Source organism: Denticeps clupeoides, chromosome 5 (genome assembly GCF_900700375.1).
Source record: "Denticeps clupeoides chromosome 5, fDenClu1.1, whole genome shotgun sequence".
In the NCBI taxonomy this organism is placed as follows: Eukaryota; Metazoa; Chordata; class Actinopteri; order Clupeiformes; family Denticipitidae; genus Denticeps; species Denticeps clupeoides.
Window position 1 is genome coordinate 24,972,113 of NC_041711.1, and position 24,974 is coordinate 24,997,086.

The 24,974-nt window shown below is 42.4% G+C and overlaps 1 protein-coding gene across 3 annotated transcripts in view; it reads left to right on the forward strand.

Moving 5' to 3' along the window:
- The window catches only part of osbpl3b (oxysterol binding protein-like 3b), a 32,482-nt gene that overhangs the window by 5,780 nt on the left and 1,728 nt on the right, over nt 1-24,974 (forward strand). Inside the window, exons 2-22 of one of the 3 annotated variants that reach the window (XM_028979404.1) lie at nt 1,089-1,165; nt 7,971-8,164; nt 11,634-11,750; nt 12,379-12,432; nt 12,708-12,821; nt 13,881-14,021; nt 14,205-14,328; nt 14,849-14,952; nt 15,583-15,672; nt 16,109-16,268; nt 16,841-16,971; nt 18,198-18,305; nt 19,393-19,530; nt 19,944-20,037; nt 20,565-20,812; nt 22,168-22,305; nt 23,287-23,350; nt 23,532-23,610; nt 23,746-23,890; nt 24,262-24,406; nt 24,698-24,824. In XM_028979404.1, the coding sequence (XP_028835237.1) occupies nt 8,069-8,164; nt 11,634-11,750; nt 12,379-12,432; nt 12,708-12,821; nt 13,881-14,021; nt 14,205-14,328; nt 14,849-14,952; nt 15,583-15,672; nt 16,109-16,268; nt 16,841-16,971; nt 18,198-18,305; nt 19,393-19,530; nt 19,944-20,037; nt 20,565-20,812; nt 22,168-22,305; nt 23,287-23,350; nt 23,532-23,610; nt 23,746-23,890; nt 24,262-24,406; nt 24,698-24,824 (2,417 nt within the window). In that variant the 5' untranslated portion in view covers nt 1,089-1,165; nt 7,971-8,068. The remainder of the gene's footprint in view (nt 1-1,088; nt 1,166-7,970; nt 8,165-11,633; nt 11,751-12,378; nt 12,433-12,707; nt 12,822-13,880; nt 14,022-14,204; nt 14,329-14,848; nt 14,953-15,582; nt 15,673-16,108; nt 16,269-16,840; nt 16,972-18,197; nt 18,306-19,392; nt 19,531-19,943; nt 20,038-20,564; nt 20,813-22,167; nt 22,306-23,286; nt 23,351-23,531; nt 23,611-23,745; nt 23,891-24,261; nt 24,407-24,697; nt 24,825-24,974) is intronic. The other 2 variants (XM_028979403.1, XM_028979405.1) reach the window with 2 other exon arrangements.

A 24,974-nucleotide genomic window follows, 5' to 3' on the forward strand; every position in this document is an offset into this window, starting at 1 on the left:
TTACAGGATGTCCCTCTAAAAGATTGTCTGAGAGGCTTTGTTTGGATTTTATTTAAGATACAGGACTTCTACTTTTGTTTTTGCATGTAAGTGTATTTTGTGGTGTTTGCTGGGTTCTCTCTCCTTGAACTACTTTCAGGCAATGGGCTGTGAGAGGTGATTAATCACAACACACACCAGAACCCACACTCAACCCCCACAGAGCATAGAGGAACAACAACCTGGGCATGCGTGTGTATGAGCAAGAAAGAGAGTCTGTAGGAGGATTGTAGGGGAGGGGTCTACGCTTCTCTAACCTCAACATGAGGTTAAATGAGAGCAAGAAAGACAGAGGAGCCCGTTTCCGTTTCCACAGCCTTTAACAGGCTTAATCTGATCAGGATTCCATCGCTATGCTGGCTGGGTGGAGCAGTGCTCTAATGGTCCTGGTCTCCAAATCATCGAATAAGCATCGACCACAGACATGCTGATAGTTAGCTTCTGCTACGTTTTGGGGAGGACCATCAATCCACATCACTCCAAATCCCTCAGACGTCGACAGAATTATGGATCATTACAGTGCAGTGCAGCTACAGGCCCTCTAGTGAACGTGAAGTGATTGTCATTGTGCAGCACTGAGAAATGTGTCCTCTGCATTTAACAAATGTCAGGATTACTGAAGACCAGATTGCATGCTTTGAGGATTTCTCTTATCAGGACCACAGTAGTGACTTGGGCCATATCAGCTGAGTTGACACTTTGATATTCTCTTTGCACTGTTACGTCCATGCTCAACCTGTTTATCCAGTCCATGATACAGCAACATTCCTCAGCTAGAACAAACACACACCTAAATCCCACATACCCACCAGTCTAGACAAATCCCTTAACCTCCACCCTTTTGTACTATACCATGGGTGGGAACCAGGGCACACCGATGAAAGCCATGTAAACACAGGACGATCTTGCACAGACCTGGATTGGAAGCCAGGCTTCCTTGTCACAAGGCCCCGCTAACCACCGCACCACTATGGATGGGTATCTGTATGCTCGTGGATTTTCAGTGTGCGATTTTGATACTGTAATTAGCATTTTCTGCTTCACTGCAGGAGCCGCACCATGGAAACCTGCTCCTCTGTCTGAGCTAGGATAACAAACCTGCCCAGCTCCTCTAAAAGAGGCGACGGTGAGTGCCCAGCAGAAGGAGTGCTGGAATAACCCCTTCACCCAAGCTTGACTGAAGGGCCAATGATTTGTCACTGACGAGCCTGATGTAATTATGGTGATTAATCGGGGGGTGAGGGGCATATCCTGTCCCCAGCTTCGCATCACAGCTAATTTCGGCTCAGCAGAAACATTGCTGCTTATGAGCTTTGAACTTCAGTTGCTGGCGGTTACGGGCAGAGGACAGCACTCTCCACACACCTCAGAAGGGAAGGAATGGAAATACTTTAAATGGCCTGGGGCAGGAGGCTGGCTGCGCCCACTGGGAGTTGGATTATGACAGGCTGTTTTGATTATCTCTTTTCCACTGAGCAATCTTGCAGTACATTCGTGGTATTTCGACCATTAGCTGTTAGGCTCTGGTGCCAGGCACTTCTGGCATGCACCTGGAGTGCTCGATATGGCACCTTATCAGTTTGCGAAAGCTTTTTCTCTTATCTGAATCTCAGGACGTGGAACCCATGCTGCTGGGCTAGTTCACTTGCTTAAGGCTAGAAATTGTGGCTTGTTGTAAATTACATTATCTTAGGATGTACAGGAGATTGTGATTCGATATGATAGATTTGCGTAGCCAGCTATTGATTTCCCTCACATTAAGAACTCTCGCAACTCTGCTTGTTTCTTCAAAGAAAATTGCTGATGGATTTCCTGAATCGGCCATTAAAAACCTCTTAACGCTTTCCAACCTTCCCTCTGGCCACAGCAAGATTAGGACCGACATTTTTCCTGTGTACACACACTCTGGCCCAGATACACACACACACACACACACATACACACAAACACGCTGAGGTTTCCACTGTAGTTGCCTTTGACCTGACTCGGAGACAGTCAAACTAAGTTGAAGGCTTCAACTTCAGGAATCATACATATTTGATCCCGTTTCATGTTTCAGCTCTTAAACCAACAGCTCCAGTGACAAAGGTGGCTGTGGGTCAGAGAGTGTAATCTTACCTGATAACTAAGTGCACTTCAAAGGTTACAGTAAAGCTTTAGTATAACTGGTGATGAGGTCACTCTTATGTTTGTATATGAGCAGACAGGCACTTCCCACTGGCCCCGTCTCATTATTAAATCGTCGTTAGTCAATCTCAAAAAATACGTCATTTAAAGATTAACATTTTTATACTGGTTGCTGTAGTTGTGGTTATGCTATTGGACTATTTTTCTACACGGTATGAGGAATAATATGCAGTTAGTACAAAGGATTTAGCTCATTACTTCTGGTACTAATGAGTAAGTTAAGTTATATTATTACTTTATAACAGAGAAATCAGTAAAATAGTTTTTTCACAACAGTGCTGTGTCTCACTTTCTTCAGGCTTATAAATAGTTTAAAAGTAATTTAATACGGTTGACAGATTACTTCTCTTTCTATTCTATATGTTTATTTTTTATGGTTGATACATGTACTGGTGATTTGTTTATTGCTCTACAGTACAGTACTGCTACCGGCATATGATCTGAGATGTAAGCGGCTTTGACCCTCGCTGTGTATAGGAAACGTGTCCTTGTCCAGCCGAGCTGCAGCCTGTAATCAGGTGTGTACCTTCACTTCGACTTCCCAGAAACTCTGCTGGGACAGCAGTTGCTGTCGTCACCGACCCGGCGCTGCGAACACTGCCTCTCTGTGCCACGCGCCGCACTGAGCAGCGCTGGGAGAGGGGAAGGCTGCAGCGGCACGCATGGATTCCTCCCGCTGACTCACTCACATCCTGGTGTCGTGGCCCCTCCGAATGCAAAATTGCAGCAAACAGAACTCCTCTGTCCACCCAGGAGCCACGCGCTCACAAAACGCACAGTAACTTGGATTCAGCATCTCTGTGGAAATCTTAGTTTCCTGGCTAGGAAGTGAGCTGACTGTAAGTGTAATGCAAAACGCCACCAAACTGAGATCAGCTCGGCTCCTCTCCTCCGTGCTGCCTGGCCCTGTTAGATTTTTGGGGGTGACTCCTAACCTCGAGAAGCGAACACGAAGGGGATGTTCTCCTTGTTACAGACCCTCACCATAGATCTTTAGCCAGACAGCTAATGTGACATCTCATTAAATTCACACACCGCAGATGCGTGGCACATTACTCACAGCGGCTTCTACCGATACCCACCGATACATTAGCCTGCTGAGAAATCTGCCATTATTATCCTCTTTAGCCGTACTGAGTGGACTGCTGGTTAAGTAGCGTATATGTTCGCTGACAGTGTGCTAAAGTCGACATTAAGTAATATTTTTGCCCTGGAAACTGAGTGTGTGTGTGTGTGTCCGGCGGCGACTGCTTCAAGGTGCTTGCTGTGGTGTCTCCACTGCGTGCTAAACTTCAGCATTACTCTGCCTGCCGGAGGAAACGCCGGAGCTGCGTGGTCAGGGCTGCTGCGCTGTTATTCTGGGAAGCAGGTACTGGGTGGCAGGAACGCACATTTTGAAGCTCGCTGCGTTGTTCTGATGAAATTACAGAGCTCTGAGGCACGAGACCCTCGCCTTTCAACCTACAGAAACCGGTAATTACATCACTCACCCAGTGGATGAGGTGTGTGTGTGTGGGTGGGGGTCCTGATGTTTTTGGGGTCTGGGTCTAAAGTTTCTATTTTTTGTATTATGATGGCTTCATAAGACTTTTTTTTAAATCATGTTAGTTGTCAGTTACGGTGTCTAAAATGTCTGTGAAATTGGTTCTTGCGTTGTTAAAATTAATTTATACAAATATTAATGCATTCATTAACCCACTGCTTTGCATTTTTGTCATAATTACCCTGCCATTATTTCTGTAGCTGATGATTACACTTTTATTATTGTTTGGTACAGTTTGGTAGACATTTCAGTGAGATGGGGTTATTTTTTTCAAGATTCAAGAGTCAAGATTGGTTTATACCGTGTATTGAAACAATGTTTTACACAGACCCCCCATAGTGCAATCATAAAAGAAAGAAATACATATATATGTGAACATACACACTAATCTATACTAACTAAATTTAAAACAAGTATATCTAAGTACAACTTTTCTGTACAGTGAACAGGACAAACAGGACAACATCATGTAGGATGCTTGTAAGGGTGGATATGTTGGGTATTTCAAACATGTGCACATTTCTGCTCATTTTGCACATGTTTCTCTTGTCATGTTGTCCTGTTTGTCCTGTTCATTGTACAGAAAAAATTTACTTTTCTAGTTAGCTGCATCCAGGTGCTCAGACATTGACCTTGCAGACTTTTTTGAGTACAAACTGTAGAAAAGCTGATGTGGCCAGGAATTCAGCATACTGGTGTCTGCACACAGGCATGGATGTTTATGTATTGATGTCACCGATTTCCTAGTGACAATCACTTTGACTTACACCTACACTTATGCAGAGTAAGCATTACCTTTAATTGACCCTGTACTTGCTTGTTGGTGCTTTATCCCTCCTGACAACGTCTTGGCTGTGTGTGTGTCCTTTAGGATGTCCTTTAAAGGGGAGGAGGGTGTGCTGTGTAATGGGGAGGGGTCTTGAGGATGCGTCAGTTTGCCTAAAGCCTTTATGAATCTTTCATCAACCAACTGCTTGTGTCTTTGTGTTTCAAACAAATGGGCACTGTATTCCCCCTCAGTCCAGAGGGTGCACATTTTTACTTAAGCAGATTTGACAATATTCAGTCTGTGAGGCTGACCTACATAGAGTTTATATTAACTGCTTTATTCACAATTAAGTAGGTGGATACTGTAAACATCTCTAAAAGGATGAGTTTACAACCTTGCAGTGGCCTTGACCTGGAAATGTGAGTCTGGATAAGGATGGATGAATAAATAATATTTGTCAAAACACATTTTTACATAGGAAGTAGCAAATTCATATTCTCCTGACTTCTCTGTGTCTTTCCATACACATAATGAATGCAAAAATAATTATAATTACCTGTGATCTGTGAGGTTATGTACATTGTGGTGCTCTCAGATAGTAACAAGATTCCCTAGAACTCTGGGGATTTTACAGTCGTGTGTGTGTGTGTGGAGGAGAAGTACAAGACATACAGCACATGCAGTGGAAAGTGAATGAATAAATGATAGACTGGGCACAATGATGCAATTGCTACTAGTTGGCTACAGAAGAAGAAGAGGGCATCTGCAATCATGGCAGCAGGAGCAGTGTGTGTGGATTTCCACCTGGAGTCTGTTTACCGAAATGGAAACCTCTACTGCAGAATCAGGCTTCGCGCTGCAGTCACAATCAGGCCTGTGTGCGTGTGGAAGTGCCCTTTGCACTTGAGTCAATTGACTCTGTGGGGTCCCGTGAAAAGGAATTTTAATGATTGTCATATTCCATGCTGACTACTCAGCTTGTGAAAGATGAAAGGAAAAAATCCTGTAACATCAAGGAGCCATATTCACCTGCTAGATCAGGGCACATGGCAGCGGAACCCTGATTTACTCTTACTGTATTATACTGAAGGCATGTAGTAAATCATTCAGAGCCTTCTGATTTATATTTTAGCCTTCATTATTTGCCTTGCAACTGTATATGGAGACATGTAGATATCCTCCCGACTGCAATGTTGGATTAAGTTGACTGTTCTGAAATCAGCATAAACAATTTTGCACTTTCTGTATTTCCTGCATTAATAATAAGCAAAAATAATAATAAATTAAATGCACACATGTTAAAAACAAGAATACTAAATAAACACATTCAAACGTCATACCTTAAAGAGAGCAGACAATATGAGATCATGCACATAATACTTCAACAAGGGAAGAGGAAATGTAGGAGATGATGTGATGGACAGGAGAATAACTAACATAAAATGGTAAACAGCCCGGAGTCAGCTACAGCTACAGCCCAATTCCCCTTTATCTCTGACCCCGAGTAACGATAACAGCACCTGGAAAGAGGAGTGGAAAGACCTGGAGGTTGAGCTGGGGGTAGAGGAAGCCAGACTGACACTGTAGAGCTGATGAGATGATTTTAATTTTTTTATTATACAAAAATTGATAATAAATAAAATAAAGTGAAGTGATTGTCACACGTGATACACAGCACACGGTGCACACAGTGAAATTTATCCTCTGCATTTAACCCATCACCCTGAGTGAGCAGTGGGCAGCCATGACAAGCGCCCGGGGAGCAGTGTGTGGGGACGGTGCTTTGCTCAGTCGCACCTCAGTGGCACCTTTGCGGCTCGGGATTCGAACCGGCAACCTTCTGATTACGGGGCCGCTTCCTTAACCGCTAGGCCACCACTGCCCCATCTATACTGTGTATAGAGAAAGAGTGAACTAGTCTAATGGGCCTGCCTTTTTCTGCCTTTTCATTCCCTTCATTTTTACCTCAGTACACATCAGTGCTTAGAACTTTAGCAGTCAGCGTGGCAGAATTAAATGAAGCATGGTCATTTTTCATGAACTACTTTGGTTGGCAGTTCTTAATGGCTTTGCTCTTTCATCCACATTGAAATAGCCTGAGACTGGCTTGAGCAGGAGAGAGAGAAATAAGAGAAGGAATAATCTGCATGAAAATACAGGAGGAGGTTTGAGGAACCTGCCCATGGATAAGTGGACCAGACGCTCAGGCAATTGCAAGTTTCAGCCACAAGGCTGCAGTTTTAATAATCCCAGCATCTGCCGAGAAATCGCAGATCATGCAGAGCGTGCCTGATAATGAGCGTGCGCAGCAAGAGTGTGCAGAAGGTAATGAGGGATCCACTGAAAGCGGCGGACTACTGGGAGCAAAGGGCTCTGCCTGTAATGAGAACCTGTTAGGGAGATGGTGCTTGTGTGAGGGACGGCGCAGATGGTCCAGGAAAGAGCCTACATGAATCATCCTCTCATCAGATGGGCAATGTGTAATACTGTTCCTCAGGTGGTCAACCTGCATGATGTGCACCCTCATGACCTAGCTGTATAAGCAAGGTGAGATGACTTGACCAGTAGCAAAATGGTGGACCTTTTGAGGAAAGCTAAGATGCCATGTGGCACATACATATGAACTTAAAGGTCTGTTGAAGATTGTGCTCTTTTCATTTTGGTGTCCCAGTTCTGAGTCATTTTTGGTCCCGCCATTAATTCAGTCTGTTCCTCGCCTTGTCTTGTTTGCCACAGTTTTAAGGCCCTGCCCTTCTGCCTTAATTAAGGCCGTGTGTGCAGAGCAGAGAGCTGCTCCGTGACATTCATACTGCATGAAAATTCAGTTCGTAGTGTTTAGAGCTCTGTTAGCAGTGCACAATTTTATACATTTTCAATCTACCATACTTGAGAGCATATTGCAATAATAGCACTCATGCTTTTGACAAATCTGCAATTTATTGTGCAACCCAATTAAAGACACCTCCGTGGACAAAAGTGCATCCTTAAACATTCATCGATGTTTTATTCATTCAACATTGTTAATGGTTTAGCCCAGTGTTTGTGGCTGCTGTGGCTCTGGTCCACCTGTTATTGAATGACCTTCTGGCTTTGATATGTTTAGGAGGGATTTAGGGTGACAGCTGTCACAGCTGTTAGAAAAATGCTGCATCTGATATGGAAATTTCCAGACATTTTGCCCATCTAGTGTAAACAAGATTCCCGACAGATGTAATAGGCCAGGGTGGATGCAATAGAAAACAACATCTCCTGGGTTTTTCTGACCTCATCCAGTACTCACATTGCCCCCTGTTGTTCTGACTCCCCTCAGCAACAGTCAGCATCATTGTATCATCGCCGCCCTTCTTCAGAAATAAACACCCAGGAGCTTCAGTGGGTGACCTTCCACAGAGACATTTACTTGCCTCCGCTTTGCTCTCTTCTTTGCTGCAGGCTCCTTTCTCACGATGCTTGTGTGCTGGCAGTGAGGAGATGTGTGCTGTGGGCCAGGCGTGCCACTGACCAACTTGAGCTGCACTGCACCCTGGGAGATGAGCTCAGAAGAGAAGAGCTCCGCCATGTCCCAGAAGATTTCATCCCTCTCACGCAGCAACAGCAGCTCTTCCTCCAAGCATGACAGTCGACAGGTAAGAGCAGCGCAGCTCAGGAGAACACCAGCATGCTGTCAGCAGTGAGTCAGCATGGAAGTAATAGTTTGCATTGATCTCCAGTAGCCATCATTGGATCAATATTTCAAAAATTCTGGTAGAAAAACAAAAACCTCCTGGCCACTGGTGCATGTGCAAATGAAGATGGCTTGGAGCATCTCCAATTACATATTGACATTTCTGATGTGTCAGATTGTTCATGTCCACTGTTAGTCCAATTTATTGAAAATGTTGCAACTTCCCAGAACATTATGGGGGAATTTTTGATGAATTCATTAGAATTTCTTAATCAAAGCAGATGTATTTTTACATTATCCCCAGGTCTTGTTTGCAATGTCAACTGAAGTGTTATTATGAGCAAAGAGGTTAAACAGAGGAGGCAGGAACTTGTGCTCAGTTTCGTTGGATTGGATTAGAGGGTTTTTTGGTGCATTTTAGACAATTGTGGTTGAAACATCACATATGTGTCTCTACTGAATGCGCTACTTTGTGCATGTGATATATTGATTGATGTGGGTTATAAACATATCTAAGAAACGTCTTCTGTACCCCAAAAATAATATGAAGCAATGGTGGATGGCTGATAAAGTAAAATAGCTTTCAAGTGTTTTAGATTTCATTCATTAGAGGAAAAAAAACAAAAGAAAAACAAAACATATCCTACTGACCTTGACCTGTAAATAATCTCCATCATCAATTCTAATGAAAGACGGCACTGCTGCCAGTGGACATTTACTTAAACACGCTGCCAAGGGTGTAGCTAGACCAAGATTATATAAATATGAGTGCATAAAATGTACACATCATCATTCACTGCATAACAGTCCAAAGACACCCATTATATGTATTTATATAGATAATGTATTAATAAGATATAATTACCATACATGGCACTGCTCAATGGAGTGATGAAGGGTTTTAAAGATTAGATGAAGATATTTAGCCCCATTTAATGGCTTGTAGGGAAAAAAAGTACATTAGTGATTTAAAGGCAGAGCGCTGCCACAGGTGTTAAATGGAGTCATGCATGCATAACCACCCATCACCGCCTGATACAATTCTCTCTCGAGCCTCAAAAATCATGTGTGCGATTACCACAAAGCAAACCTTATGAAGAACCCAGAGGGGCACACACACTCATTTTGCATTTTTTTAAACTCTGCGCCTGAAGCTCTATCACGGCTCTGCAGGCCTGACAGCAGTCTCTGTAAACTCATTAAAGTCCAAAGGGCTATAATTTCATTATTTTCTTTAATGAGCTAAAACCTGGAGCTACCCGAAAATGTATTTCATGGCCACACCTCTGTCCCTGTTACTAAAGGAATCGATACCTAATAAAGAAGGAATTTTGTAAAATTTTCTGACAGTCGTGAGATATGCAGTACTCAAATTGGCTTGCAAAATAGGCAAACAAATTAGTTCAGTAGCTGCTATCAGACAATAGTACTGCTGAAAAGCCAACCCAGGCCTGTACGGTGAGAAATTGCATTTGGGTGTCTTAAAAAGGGGAAGAGAGTCAATGCAAGCATTTTCCACGAGAATTAGTCAGGTGCTCGTGGTCCCTGCTGAATGAGTCGCTGCTCTAAAAGTCATTGAGATCACCAGGAAGAGCACGTAGAGAGGTCTGTGTAGAGGGGCGCAGGGTGGAGAGAGTCACACGGATGGACAGAACCTGACCTGGATCTGAGGCTGTAATCTCTAATCCCGTCAATCGCTGTATTATAAAGTTTGTTATTTCAGGCTGAACACGTTCCCCTGATGAATGTCAGGTGACTTGTTCGCCGACAGGAACTCAAAATTGTGAAGTGATAATCTTCAGCATGTACTGCCAGGTTCAGCACCGGAAAATACATTTTTGTCACCTAGGCTGTTAGGATCACTGCAATTACAATACAACATGGGTGAGAGCTCTTGCTGTCTGAGCATGTGCTAGCTGCATCTGACTGCTTTTAAACAAGGCAGTGATCCAGCACCAAGTCTGATATGGCTGATATCTTATAGATCACATGTCGCCGAGCCGCTTTATTGTTCTCTTTTAGGGCAAAGGCTTTGCGTAAGCATATTCTTCACTAAGCCTTTCAGTAGCAAGAGTCTGTTGGCGACTGTTGAAATGTCCTCTCTACCTTGAACTTTGCGGATCACTCCTCTAAGCATTGTCCTGCGGTCAGAGAATAATGTGTTCTTGAGCTAGAGCTGGGAGAGGTGGGGAGATGTCGAAAGGGAGTAAGGATGGCCCATATAGGTCTGCAGCATTAGTGGCACACACACACACACACACACACACATTCTCACTTTTTTTTTCTTGTGGAGACCAGACTTCACATACATTTTATATCACATAGTGTATGTTTAAGTACTTGTGTGCTGTAAAATTTATTAACCAATTTCCCATAACTTTGAACAAGCTAAAATCTTGTTATACTGGTTAGTTCATTTAGAAATTTAGAAAAGAAAACAATAGTTCTGTCCAGAACAATGGTAGCCAGAAATGGCTGTTAATGAATGTACTGTCTGCATAAATGTACAGATGCATATTATCAACAACAATTACTCTTGAGTTCCAGTGGAAGTCTGTCAGCTTCACAGATTATTAGAAAACCATATTTCAATTATCTTAGTTCATGGAAAACAAGGAAATTTCAAAAAATGTCACTGAATGGTAGTTTACTGTTGTCTGATGGTACGAGGCACATTATGGCACTGATGCATGTGCTGTAGTTGAGGTCAGTAGCAAGGTGAGGGATGAATAGCAGGTATGATCAGAAATCAAGAGGAACACTGTCAGGACAAAAGATGAGCTACTGTCTTGTCACCCACTCCTTCTCGCCCACTTCCACATTTGTGGAGATCATAAAAGGGGGCAGTGGTTCAAAAGACTGCTTGAATATTAACCACTACTGCCTTTGATAATCTGAGTAGAAAAAAATAGGAAAGTTATTCACTGAGCATCACTTTGATGCTAACCAAGGCCTAGAGCACAAAAGGACATCCTGTCTTGCAGCCCACAACATGGAAGCGCTGTTAAAAGGGAGCTTGGGTGCACATAACCCTGGAGCGCAGCAGTGATTTGATTTAGTGTACACAGGGGTAAGGGAGATTGATGAGATGGCAAGTGGGTGGGGAAATAGGTGCTCCCCTGATGGATTAATGTGGTGTGAGGGGGAGATGGAGATATCAAATTAGCCCTGCTTGATCAAAGATACACATTTCAGCTCTTATCTGCAAGTAGAAAAATGTTGGAAAACTCATCCGTAATGCATAGCAAAAAGGCATAAGAAAAAACAGTGATTAATTTTTTTAAAATATGCTACATAAAAGTAATAGGATAGATGGATAGATAATAGGATTTATTCATGGTGCATTTGTCTGTGTGTGCAGGGGCATGCATGCTTGCTGTGTGCTTATCTAACCTTGCCAGTATAAGTGACCTTACTCTATACATCTGCAGGACAGTTGGGAGATTGTGGAGGGACTGCGTGGGGGCCAGTGCACTGTGCAGGACCCCCAGAAGCAGGAGGGCTTCATGATGAAGAAGAGGAAGTGGCCAATGAAAGGCTGGCACAAGGTGGAGCTCATTTTCTAAGCATCTGTGTTACTTTCCCTGTGTTAATGGCTTATGTGCTTCAGCCATTTGAGTGAATCTGAAATGAATGGAAAATTGGAGAAAAGAGAGATCTGATATGCTCACAGTAATTCCCATGCTTTCATGCCGATGCTAATTCTGGGAAATTAGCCATTATTTTTGCTTGCGTTTGCTATCGTTGGCGAATGTTGTGTTGATGTCTAAAATCTCAAAATGAATCATCGTCAGGCTGACAACGCAGTGGGACAGTTTTCTTCCCACCATCAAATGATGGTATTTCTCATGAAAGAATGGTGTCAGATCCTTCCAGCAGAGACGTCTGTGTCAAGACAGACTTATTTATCTGGATTTGAGTTGCCCAGTCAGATGTTAAAATACATCCCTCATGTTTTTAGCTAATTGAATGGCTAACAAAAATGTTAGCCATTCAATTAGTGTTGCCCTCATATGGCAGCTCCATAACCTTAGTGAATTAGCTTTTGCTGTATTTCAAGATCCCATTAGCTAATGACATGCCTCCTTCATCTTGCCATACATGCATTTATCATAGCTCAGACACAGAGCAGCTGTGGATTACTGCTTCACTTCTCTCACTCTCTGTTTTCTGTAGCGGTACTTTTTCCTGGACAAGGGCATCCTAAAGTACGCCAAGTGTGCAGCTGATGTGAGTACAAAACAGCTGACAGCACATACAGCAGGCATCACACCCTCTAGAATGTAATAATATGCAGCGTTACGGAGGAACATCTCCACCTTCCTGTCCTCACAGTCTCCCCCATTCAAAATTGTCTGTAGACACTGAGGCTAATAATTGTAATATTTTAAATTTAGATCAGAGTTCCATCCAGGCTTTCTGATCAGTGTTCTGTAGAACCATCTGAGCTGCTCCAGCACCTTGGTCGGTACACGTGTGTTTCTGCCCTCCCTGATTTCTCACAGATTGACAAGGGCAAGCTGCATGGACGCATTGATGTGGGCCTCTCTGTAATGGCCATTAAGAAGAAAGCTAAGTGCATTGATCTGGACGCAGAGGAAAACATCTACCACTTGAAGGTAAATCACAATGCTTGTGGATGTTCTGCTCACTTTTGTTTTTGCAGATGTTTGACCCACATGTATTGAAATTTCATTTTGGTCATTTGTATCTCTCAATCAACACAAAACAGCATATAGTATGAAGAACAATTCAGTTCTGTGCATCAGATTTGGTTACGTGCAAGTGTCACGTCCCTGTCTAGGGGGTCAGGAAACATGAAAACCAACGAGGGGAATGTGTGCAGTGGGAAGACACAAATACCAAACCCAAGTGAAATATTGTGCTTTTATTTATAGTGAGCAGTGAACAACAAACCAAACCAAGTGCTATATACACACACAACAACTACACAACAATTCACAGGAGGACAACACACCATGAAAGGAGAGACAAATCAAATACACAACAAAGCCACAACTATCCACACTTATCACTAACACACAACAACTCTTGTCCAACTCTAACACAATCCAAAACTTCAACTCCAAAACTCTCCTCTCACTTCCTCCTCCTCTGGCTCCACAACAGTGAGCCCTGAATGGTGGCTGGAATGGTCCTTAAGTAGTTCTCTGTCCTGTGCGTTGATTGGCTGCCAGTTGACGAGGGAATTGGTCTCCACCCAGTAGACAGCCTAAAAGAGAAACCCGCACAACAGAGCACTCCAAGCCATTCTATGGCCTAAAGGACGTAACACAAGGCAGGGTTCAGCTGTGCGTGCCACTGGGAGGGTGGCACACACTGCTACATCTTTAGGTGTTTAGTAAAAAAAAAACACGTCTCAACTTCGCTCAGGGGGCTTTGACTTGTGCCTCGGAAGTTGACACATCAAACAACCCATGGATTCTATACAATTAGTCATGTGGATTCTGCTTCCAAGTCAGCCATCATCTGATTGAACTAACCCAAAGTTCCTCAAAGAACCCTCTGGTTTTACTGATTAAACTTTCCACAGCATGGTCTGTGTTTATGTGTCACTTGACTGTATGCAAACTGGTGACGTGGACTGCTCTATGACTGTGTGTTAAATGAATACGCCGCTATATATGTTTAGTTTATTTTCCTCATGCACACACTAGGTAAAGTCACAGGAGCTGTTTGATGAATGGGTCTCCAAGCTGCGGCATCATCGGCTGTTCCGGCAAAATGAGATCACCATGTATCCGCTGTACTCCTCCACCTCTCTCCCAACAGTCTCTGAAAATGCTTCCATGAGAAAGGTATGGTCCTCTCTGTGGACAGAATATTCTTTAGTCCAAACAGACCTTTCAAGGTGGTGAATATGAAAGGAGGTGTCTGCAGAGCTGGAAAACGTTAGTTCTGCCAAAGGTCCAAACCCCTTCAGGCTTTGAAAAAACGCATATTGATTAGAGATTGACATAAAAGGTGTCTCTTGTGTTCAGTACCCCAGTCTGACAAAGCAAGCATCGGTCCACGCCCCAGGGGGTTTCTCAGTCAACTTCACCAGCCAGGCAAAGGTAGCAGCCTGGTTACAGTCATCCATTGACCTCGACAGATGTTCTGAAGGTACTTCACCAGAGTGATAGGTGGTTTATCTACAGGACTTGCAGAACCTGACACAAGGTTACAATCTGTGCCAATTTGAAGAAACTGATTTGATCTAATAAATTTGGGCCAGGTAATCTAAACTAGAAACCAGAATAAAACTATTGATATGGAGTGTCTAAAGATTGGTACAGAAACCACAAATACTTCCTCATATAAACACACCCACCCAGACACACACACAAAATATACTTACAGCTAAACAGATGCTGAAATAGATGCTTCTAGCAACTCATATAAGTACTTCTCCTGTCATTTATGTGATTGCATGCCCCAGTAACAAAAATGCAAATGAATGCAAGAGACGAGACAGAGAGCGTGCTCTCTGTAGTCACCTTATCTGGCCCAATTTTGTTTGTGTAGTTTCTGACTGAAACGTAACCTTACCCAAGCGATGTCACAGAAAAAAGGGAAGCTGGTTTTGGTTCATTTGGGCATAATATCCCAAATAATCTCTGTCTGTCTCTGTCTCTCTCCTCAGAGCTTTCCTCATGTGAGGCTCAGTTGCTGGAACTCAGCCACCTCTTACAGAGTATGGAGGTTTTGCATCGTACCTACTCAGCCCCAGCCATCACTGCTCTGCAGGTGAGATATTATACACATAACATCAAACATGCACACACAATTGTGTAGCGTAAGGGAAAAAAAAGTAAGAAAAAAGAAAGTGTATTAGATGTACAAAATGTACATTTGTCCTTGTTAATGTACATCATGTACAGCAGAAAGTCACAGTCATGGTGAATGGCTTATCAAACTACATACTACACTAAACAGAGTTTTTTCTTTTAGTTGATTTTTAAATTTGACTAAGGTTTCTGTAGGCACAACACCACAAACAAAGTGTAATTTTTTTCCTCTTTGCTTTATTTGAATGTATTTAAATTTTGCAGTGGATGTTTGCACAAATCAACTGCCAATGTGCCATCCGCACCTAACATAGAGCAGTAAAGACTACCTGCAATTGTGCCTAAGTGCTTGTACTCCTCCTTGCTTGTTTCTTCCAGATCTTTGTAAGAAGGAGGGGGAGGAAAAGATGTACGTGTATATTGTGTGTGTGTGTGTTCCTTTATCCTTCCTCAAGCAATCCTTAGGCTGATTGGCCAGACCAATTTTGGACATTTCTTGTTTTTGTTGATTGGCCTGCCTGTGAGAAAAATTGCCTCAAGCTATTTAAACATTGGTTTTCCTGTAGTGACCTTGCATTGACTTTTTCAGGCTTCAGCATTTGACAGCCCTAAGAAAGAGAAAAGACACACAAAGAAATGGCTCTCCAAAAACTACAAAGATACCAAAAGCACCCTGCAGGTACAGCAACTATTTATATATATATTTATAGATTTCACCACACCTACAGGTCCTAGTGTATGCTGGGAACTGACAGTTTCGCAGTTTTAAAGAAGCACGTAATATTTATATTTACAAAATTATGATGAATGATTGGACTTTTTGACCCTAAATAACCTTGTGCCTCACTTGTGCCTCAGCTCCTCCTCATTACCCCTCTCAGTTCCCACAGATGTTTCGGTATTATGCAGATAAGCATTCATGTCCATGTGTAAAAGATTTGAGTGTAGAAGGTTTTAAAAATCAAGGAATATGAATATGTAAATGCGGTAAAGTTTAAATCAATTCAAAGCCTGCAAATATACGGTCTAAGTCAAGATCTATCATTGACATGGTGTATCTGTTTCATCCCTGGGCTGTCCATCTCACTGCAATTGATACCACTGATATTTTTTAGGTTCCAAGCTGCATCTCTGCAGGACCTATCCGTCTCCATGCCTCCAACCCCAACCTGTCGTCTATGGATCTGACCAATGAGAAGAACTACTCTGAGGCTCCAGATTCTCCTGGTGATGTTGCCAAACTTCAGGAGGATTTCTGCCACGTTGCAAACAAACGTGAGTGCTGTACTTCAGCACATTCAGATAGAACTGACAGGTTTTGCATTTGTTGAAGGGAATGAAATGCTTATTTTTACCATTCCTTGTCCGTATGTCACTGGCATGTGTTCGTCTGTCACCGTGTGTTGTCAGTTTGCCGCAGGGCAAACCTTAGGTGGTCCACGCCAGCAGGTATGGCCTGAGTCGGGTGACTCAGGGTCACATGTATTTATTGAAGGGTTCGTGTGTTGTGTTTCCAGGTGTTGTGCATGTGTGGAGTGGCCCCTGTGTGAGTGATACTTTGCTTTCCCCGTTTCCACTTCCCCTTTCCCAAAGTAGATTGTTTATCCCAATAAATCAAAAAACTTTTTTGTACAGAGCACCTGCGCTTGGGTGTCGTGACAAATATTTTGAATCCAATTTTTTGCATAATCCGAATATAGTTGCAGAATAAACATGCCTTACAATTGTATACAGAAAGTATAAAATAGCTGTACAGAATGCAGAATGTCTGAATGCAAACTGTACCTCTCTGAAAACATGTATGCCTTTATATGTCTGAGGGGTTATCTTTTGTTGTTTGTTTGCAGTGCATGGCACCATGAAGTCGGCCCTGGATTTTCTGCTGTTGGAGAGGGAGAGACTGAAGCAGGTGCTGGATCATGAGCCATGTCAGACCCCATCAGCTCAGATGCTGGGTCTGAAGAATGCACTGTCCTCGGTATGATCTCAGTTATCGCCCACTCATAATAATCCACAATAACCTGCAATTTTTTTTTTCTCTTGCTGTTTCCAGTAGAACAAAATACATCTTTCTAAGTCTTAGTAGTCTCAGTCTCACTTTCAGCACTCATCTTTTGACCCAAGTTCACCCCCACCCCAAACCACCTGTCTAATGACCAACCTGCTTCAGAAGTGCAGGACCTTTTGAAAACTTATTCAAAACTGTGATCATTTATAAACAAAAATTGTCCCCTTTAACCAGTATGGTGCAGGAGTATTCTGGCATGGGTAGGACTTTTTAGGGAGTTCTGTGGACCAAGGGCAACAAAGTTGGCCTGTGTGGCTGGATGGTCACAGATACAGAGACACAGTGGTTCCTAAATGGATGTTAGATGACAATTTCTTAGATGTTGAGCTGCTCTGTGAAATGGTTATTAGTAACTCCACAGCTGAATAGCTGGATTCAGTACCACTTGTATGTTGCTTTGAATTGGGTTCTTCACAACTGAAGTAATTGTGGTAATATAAAACAATAGGTGAAACGTTTTTATTGCTCAAAAGTTCATCATCTATGACTGGAGAGACATAATGTAATGTTCTCTTGCTTAGGAGAAACTTGAGATGAGGTAGAGTGATTAAAATAGTGCTGCTCTGTTTAATTAACGCAGTCAATTCAATTCAAAGAGCACTACAGACTTTACTTTACTTTACTTTACTTAGCAGACGCTTTTATTCAAAGCGACTTACAAGACTATGCGACAATAGATGAAGAAATGTGGATAATGTGAAAAATGTAATAATCACACATCTACGTCTGCATAGGTATGACCACTATAGAATTGTGAATTAAGAATTAAGCTTAGAACTGAGAATATAAATTACATGTAATACAGAGTAACTTAATTCATTTGGGTATTCTGTTGAATGTGTGACCTTGGATAGACCTTTGTTGCACTTTATTATATGACATTAGATTTACCCTTGCTCAAGAGGAAAAAAGACTAGTAGTTGACTTTTCTTTCACACTGTCTAGGAAAAGAGTTCTCAGATATTAAAGATGTTCTTTCTCACTGGATGTCTTATGTAATTTTCATGTAATGCCCAGTAAATTCCTCAGGATTTTTTTATTGATAAACAGTTCCAGCTCAGACATGTTGTGACTGACTCAGGGCTATTGGTTGCTGTGCCAGACCATGCATGCTGAATGCTGGTTAACTCTTTCAGGCCATAGCACAGAACACAGAGCTGAGAGAGCGCCTGTGCAGGATTCATGCAGAGTCGAGCCTCATAGAGCCCTCTCTGCTCGTTAACCTCAGCCCCGGCCCCCTGCAGGTGGGTGTGGGAAGTGCATGGCCGTCTCCCCTCCCACCCGTTTTATTACCACTTCCACAACTTCCATCCTCACCACATCCTTTTATGTTCACTGCACTCCCTGCTGAGCCTGGACCGCACCCATTCATACCACTCAGTGTAATGTAATAAGAACATTTGCTTTGATTGCCAGTAGTCTCATGCCTCCTAGGTTACGCCTGGCCAGACCATTGCTCTTACTACTCAGGTAGCTGTTTACACACTGAATTTGTGTGTGGCATGTTGTTTGCGACTAAAAGACTAAATTGTGCACTCAGCTTGAAAGGCTGTTTAATATAAGTAGTATTACGTTGGTGATGTTTTGAATCTTTCAAATAGTGAGCTCACCTTGTTGCAAAGTACTCTTTTGCAAAATTATTTTTGCATAATTTGTCTAAATATTTAACATTTTAATTATAGCCAAAAATCTGCTGGCCTTCCATGAATTCAACATACATTTAATTAATGCAGAGATGATTTATATGGTTCACCTCCAAGATTATATTATATTTTATTGTAGTTAGTCATTCTCTGTTGGTGTGACCAACGCTGTTTTAGAGACATTCATTCTTTTCCTTCCAAATATTTGTGCTTGTGTTAAGCGCACATGTTCATTTTCCATTTGCCAGATGCTGTTATAATCAGCTCTCAAGATATCATCTCACTGCAAACAAGCCAAGCACATCAGCTGCGTGTTCCCCTCAGATTTGCCGGATATTAATTGAACTCTGTGGCTGAGAGCCGACCCCTCAGTCAACATGCTGCTATTAGTCTGAGTACAGTAGGTGGTCTGTATGAACCAGGGCAACCAGAGCGAATTTTAGTTAATTGATTTGGCTGGATGTTTTTACATATAATGTCATTTTATTTGATTTGTGGCATTCGCATGTTTTTCTTATCATTTGAATACTAATTTGTAATTGTTGCAGCTATATATGTTCTTTCAAACACATCCTTTTTTTTTTTTTTTTACATTATTTGGTTTTCTGTTTTTGCCACCACATGCAACAGACTGGTTAATGTCAGCCTTCTCTGTGCCATGACTTAAAAAGTTGCTTGTCTTCATCAGAAGGAAGACTCCACAGATGGTTCCAGGCCCCTTGTCCACCAGATTTCCAATGAGAGCAGAGCCTCCATCACGGAATCTTTGTCTGAATTCTTTGATGCGCAGGAAGTGTTATTGTCTGCAAGTTCTTCTGAGAATGAGGTGAATATGTCAGCTATTGCTGGTTAAAACAGACAAAAGGCATGCTATGTGTCTCAAAGTCTGTAGCTTGGGCCTGTATTTCATTAGGACAGAGCCAGGAGATTTTAAATGTCAGGTTTCAGTGGATGCTGGGATGGACTGAGACCGTGGCAGCTGCTGCAGCAGAAGAAATGTGAAAACTTAGCTAATTGCTCTTCGTCTAAAAATAAAGAGCCAAGGTGTGAATTTGTCGCTGTCTCATTTGAGACGCCATTGGCTGTACAGCCCCACCATTCAGAGCTGGTCATGTTTTGACAGGCGCGAGAGTGTGGGAATCCCCACTGGGAATGTTCACACCGATGCGTGGGGATTGGGGAAGCGGTGATGTGCATTTTACTTGTCAAAAGTCTGTAATGATGATGTGAATGTTGCAGGCGTCTGAGGGTGACTCATACATCAGTGATATCAGCGACAACATATCCATGGACAACTTGAGCACCGAGGTGGAGAACGAGCGCCTCAACTCAGGTGGGCTGCTTCACCACCCAACTTAACTTACCCGGTAACAGGGAGAGCCCCACAGCCATAGGCCGTATCCTTTAAGGCAAACAGATTTACATATAATTCAAAATAACATATGTACACACTCAAAAATACTTAAATATTTTATATGTGTGAGGTGTGTCTACTGCAGGAATTTCAGGTCCATTATAGGACGCATCATCATGCCACATGTATGCACACATGGATATCTCTCTTGTGGGCAAAATATGAAACAAATAAATGAAATCACAGTCAATCTGGAGGCTCAGGAAAAATCCCAGTTTGGGCTGGCAGGACAGTTTTTTTCCTGATATCATGATTCCAGTTTTCCCTACCCCACAAATGAGACACAAAAGCCAATTCTGGTTTATGCCACATTGGATGTTTCCCCAAAATCCTGCAGTGGAAATATTCTTGCTTGGGTAACAAATATGAAGTTTCAAAGAGTAATAAAATGGCCTGTGAGCACATAAAGGCATTCCTGTGAGCTCTATTTCCAATATCTCTCTCAGGCAGTGCTGAGAATGGTGGCCCTCTGAGTCGACGCCGGAGGTCCTGTCTACCATCACCCAGTCCCAATACCAACAACATCAGTCTCTGGAATATCCTGAAGAACAACATAGGGAAGGACCTGTCTAAAGTTGCCATGCCAGTGCAGCTCAATGAGCCACTCAACACTCTACAGAGACTGTGTGAAGAGCTGGAGTACAGTGAGCTGCTGGACCGAGCTGCCAACACAGCGGACCCTTACGAGCGCATGGTAATGCCTGATTTCATACTGATGCTGAAAGGCTGAGAAGAAACAGTGCAAGCTGAATGATATAAATGAGCTGATTTGAATTAATTGAATTATGATGCTAATCGGGTACACACATCCATTTTCCCAGGACACACTGCTAAAACAATGTGGTCATATGTGTTCCAAACACCCTCCAAATAGGGTCTTACTGATTGGATCTCAATGAGTCCTCAGTGGATGCATTCACAGCTGTATTATAAGTTGGATAACAAACTTAATATAATTAATGTTTTGTATGGTTAAAGCACAATAAATGCTAAATTAGCTACATCAGTGCATCCACAAAGGCATCGCATAAAGGCATAAATAAGAGAAAAGGTTTCTTTAGTTCCATTTGGGAGCTAATAATTTTCAATCAAAAGCCGATTACCGCTTTGTGTGAGATGCTTTTTACAGTAAGCGATTTTTTTCACCATTAACCCAGTCCACTTCTAATGGATCTTGCTCCTGAGTAGTAGGACATTGTTCCTGTCAATTTGTCGGTCAGGTTGCACCATTAGTTTGGTCATGTATAAAGCCTCGTGAAATTTCAGAAAATCTCATTCTCTGTTCTATGCATGAATGCAGTGGTTAATGGAGGTCATTGTGAGTATTTCCCCTTAACAGCTTTTGAAGTTACATTTGGAAGTGCTTAGAGAGGCCAGACAAAGTGTCTTGGATGTCTGACAGGACAGGGTTCTAAAAGAGACTCAACTGTATCATTAGAGGAAGTCACTTCTTCTTCTTCATATGGATTCTCCAGTAATCTGGTCAGCCTGTTTAGAATTAGCATGGTTCCACTGGAAAGTAGCCTTGATGTGGAGGAAATGGACAACTCATGCTGCGAAGACCACTGATAGGTTGGCCTGTGTATTGTAATTTGTGTGATTTGGTATGTGTGTAATAACTGAGTTTTGCATTGTGTGTGATATTCATGTGTAATGCTCATATTTAGCCTGTGTTGAACTCCCTCTGTATTTAATATAGTGTTTAGACCATATTGTTAAACACATGTTTTTGTTGTGTTTTGTTTACAGTGGAGACTGTTAGAGTGTCAGATGTTGACAACATTTTATATTAAATTGCTAATATCTACAATAATATAAATTAAGTCATGTCGAGTCCAGATCTCACCAGCTGCTACAGCACTCTAGTTTGACCTAATTATGTAAAAAAAGAAAAAAAAAAAGAACTCAGTGATGTACTGTGACCCATATAGACCCAATTCCACACAAACAAGAGCACTCCCCCCAGTGTAGCCACTGTTATTCTGTGGAAAATTGGGGTACTGGGCTGTGTGATACCATTTGGCTAGTCTCGTTTTAACGTGTGCGCAGGTGTACATCGCTACATTTGCAGTGTCCGGCTATGCGTCCAGTTACCACCGGGCTGGGGGAAAGCCGTTCAATCCTGTCCTGGGGGAGACTTATGAATGTGATCGTCCAGACAAGGGTTTCCGCTTTGTAGCAGAGCAGGTATGGAGCTAATGTACTTTGATATATAGAAACAGAGAATACATGGCTGTCATTTGCACCAAAGATGGTAAAAGTGATACAGTACTCACATGTGGGCTGGAGGGTTGCTGGCTTCTGCTCAACTCTGGCATGGATCAGCAGGTTTAGAAAATGACACCATTAATCATTTCAGCAATGCTTTTTGCTGCCGACATAAGGACATCAGTGCTTCTTACTCTGATGAAGCCTGGCTGGCTATGAACCTTGTGTTCTGTGCAGTACAGACCAAAGGTTTGGATACACCTTCTCATTCGATGTGTTTTCTTTATTTTCATGACCATTTACATTGGTAGATTCTCACTGAAGGCATCAAAACTATGAATGAACACGTGGAGTTATGTGTCCAAACTTTTGGCCTGTACTGTATATACAGTGGGTTGCAAAAGTATTCGGCCTCCTTGAACTTTTCCACATTTTGTCACATTACAGCCACAAACATGAATCTATTTTATTGGAATTCCATGTGAAAGACATTCCAAAGTGGTGTACACTTGAGAAGTGGAACAAAAATCATACATGATTCCAAACTTTTTTACAAATAAATAACTGAAAAGTGGGGTGTGCATAATTATTCAGCCAACCTTGGGTCTTGAGTGCAGTCGGTTGCCCATAGACATTGCCTGATGAGTGCTAATGTCTAAACAGAGTGCGCCTGTGTGAAATCTAATGTCAGTACAAATACAGCTGCTTTGTAGACTTATTTATTTGTAAAAATGTTTGGAATCATGTAAGATTTTTGTTCCACTTCTCAAAAGTACACCACGTTGTATTGGTCTTTCACATGGAATTCCAAAAAAATAGATTCATGTTTGTGGCTGTAATGTGACAAAATGTGGAAAATGGGCCAAATACTTTTGCAACCCATTGTATACACACACACACACATACACACTCATAAACATATGTTGATGTTGTTTACCAGACGTTTTTTCTTACTCCCAGGTCAGCCATCATCCGCCTATATCAGCCTGTCATGCAGAATCCAAAAATTTCATTTTCCGGCAAGGTAAAACATCACACTGTTCACCTTCCTTCACATCAGTAGATATTCATGTATCAGGTAGCATGTTATTTTTAGTATTTTGCAGTTACTCTCTTGACAGGTCAGGCATAACAAACACTTTCGCTTAACACTGCCACCTCGGCACACACTGAGATATTCTTTCCTGCATTGACCTCATTCTCAGACATGCGGTGGAAAAACAAGTTCTGGGGGAAATCAATGGAGATCGTCCCTATAGGCACCTCACATGTGGTGCTGCCTGGGTGAGTCCCCCACTGCCATGTCCAGGAATCGCCGGGTCTGTGCTTGTGCTGAACTCACTTTACATCTCAGATACATCCACCTCGGCCTTTGTCTCTTTTTGCAATTCTGTTGGAACACTGATTTATCCTTCTCAGGTTTGGAGACCATTATGAATGGAACAAGGTCACATCTTGCATCCACAATATCCTGAGTGGCCAGCGGTGGATTGAGCACTACGGAGAGATCTCCATCAAGAACTCCAACAGTGACGCTTGTCAGTGCAAGGTCACCTTCATCAAGGTAAGACATTTAGTGCCATTCTGGGTGTTTCTATGGTTAAGAAAATGCTGCATTGCAGCATCATGTACCTCTCAGTACTTCTGGACCTTAGTCATCGTACATTTGATTCCTCACAGCTGCATGAAAAGGCTCCATGCTGGTCATGGCTACACCAAAGTAATGGGCCACATGTCTCAGTGTCTTTTTGTTGTAACATTCATGTGCTAGTGAGGGCAATTATTCATCACGTTCATCACAGATCTCATTAGACGTGAACAGACTGTACTAAACACAATACTGCCACCTGCTGACCATTCTGCTTAGAGTCAAGCGCACTTTGTGGATTTTGTGTGGATTCATTGCATTGCATTGCATTTTTGTCTCCATTGCAGGCTAAGTACTGGAACTCCAGTGTTAATGAGGTGCAGGGTACTGTGTTGGATCAGAAGGGCAATATTGTGCACACCTTGTTTGGGAAGTGGCACGAGGCAATGTTCTGCGGGGACCCACCCTCAGCCAACTGTGTCTGGAGAGCCAGTAAGTGCCAATCTGACACCTTTACTTTGACAAGCAGCCATATGTTTACTGAAACACAATAAAGTCTATACCACTTGTCATTGAGAAAATGTCCATAATGTACTAGTATAACATATATGTATATATATTGTTATTCTTCAGTTCTAATTCATGTTGAAAATGCATTAACCTTACCTCAATGTGAGTCTATGCCTGATTGCTGTTTTTAATTATCTAGATCTTAAGACATGCACAGCTAGGGAAAAATTCAGCTCAGTGTGGTGGATAGTAAATATATTTCTTCTCCATTAGACTCTGTACCTCAGAACCACGAACAGTACTATGGATTCACTAAGTTTGCCATTGAATTGAATGAACTGAAGCCAGAGATGAAGCAGCTGCTGCCCCCTACCGACACCCGACTAAGACCAGACCAAAGGTGAAATACACCCTAACCCACTTTTATAAAAAATTACCCCTACGTCCCTTAAAGCTCTGTGTTCCTGACATTATCAGGCCTCAAAGAGTGATGTCATCAGCATGACTATGTGTAATTTGAGAACTGCAGAGCTTCATGTTACACTCATGT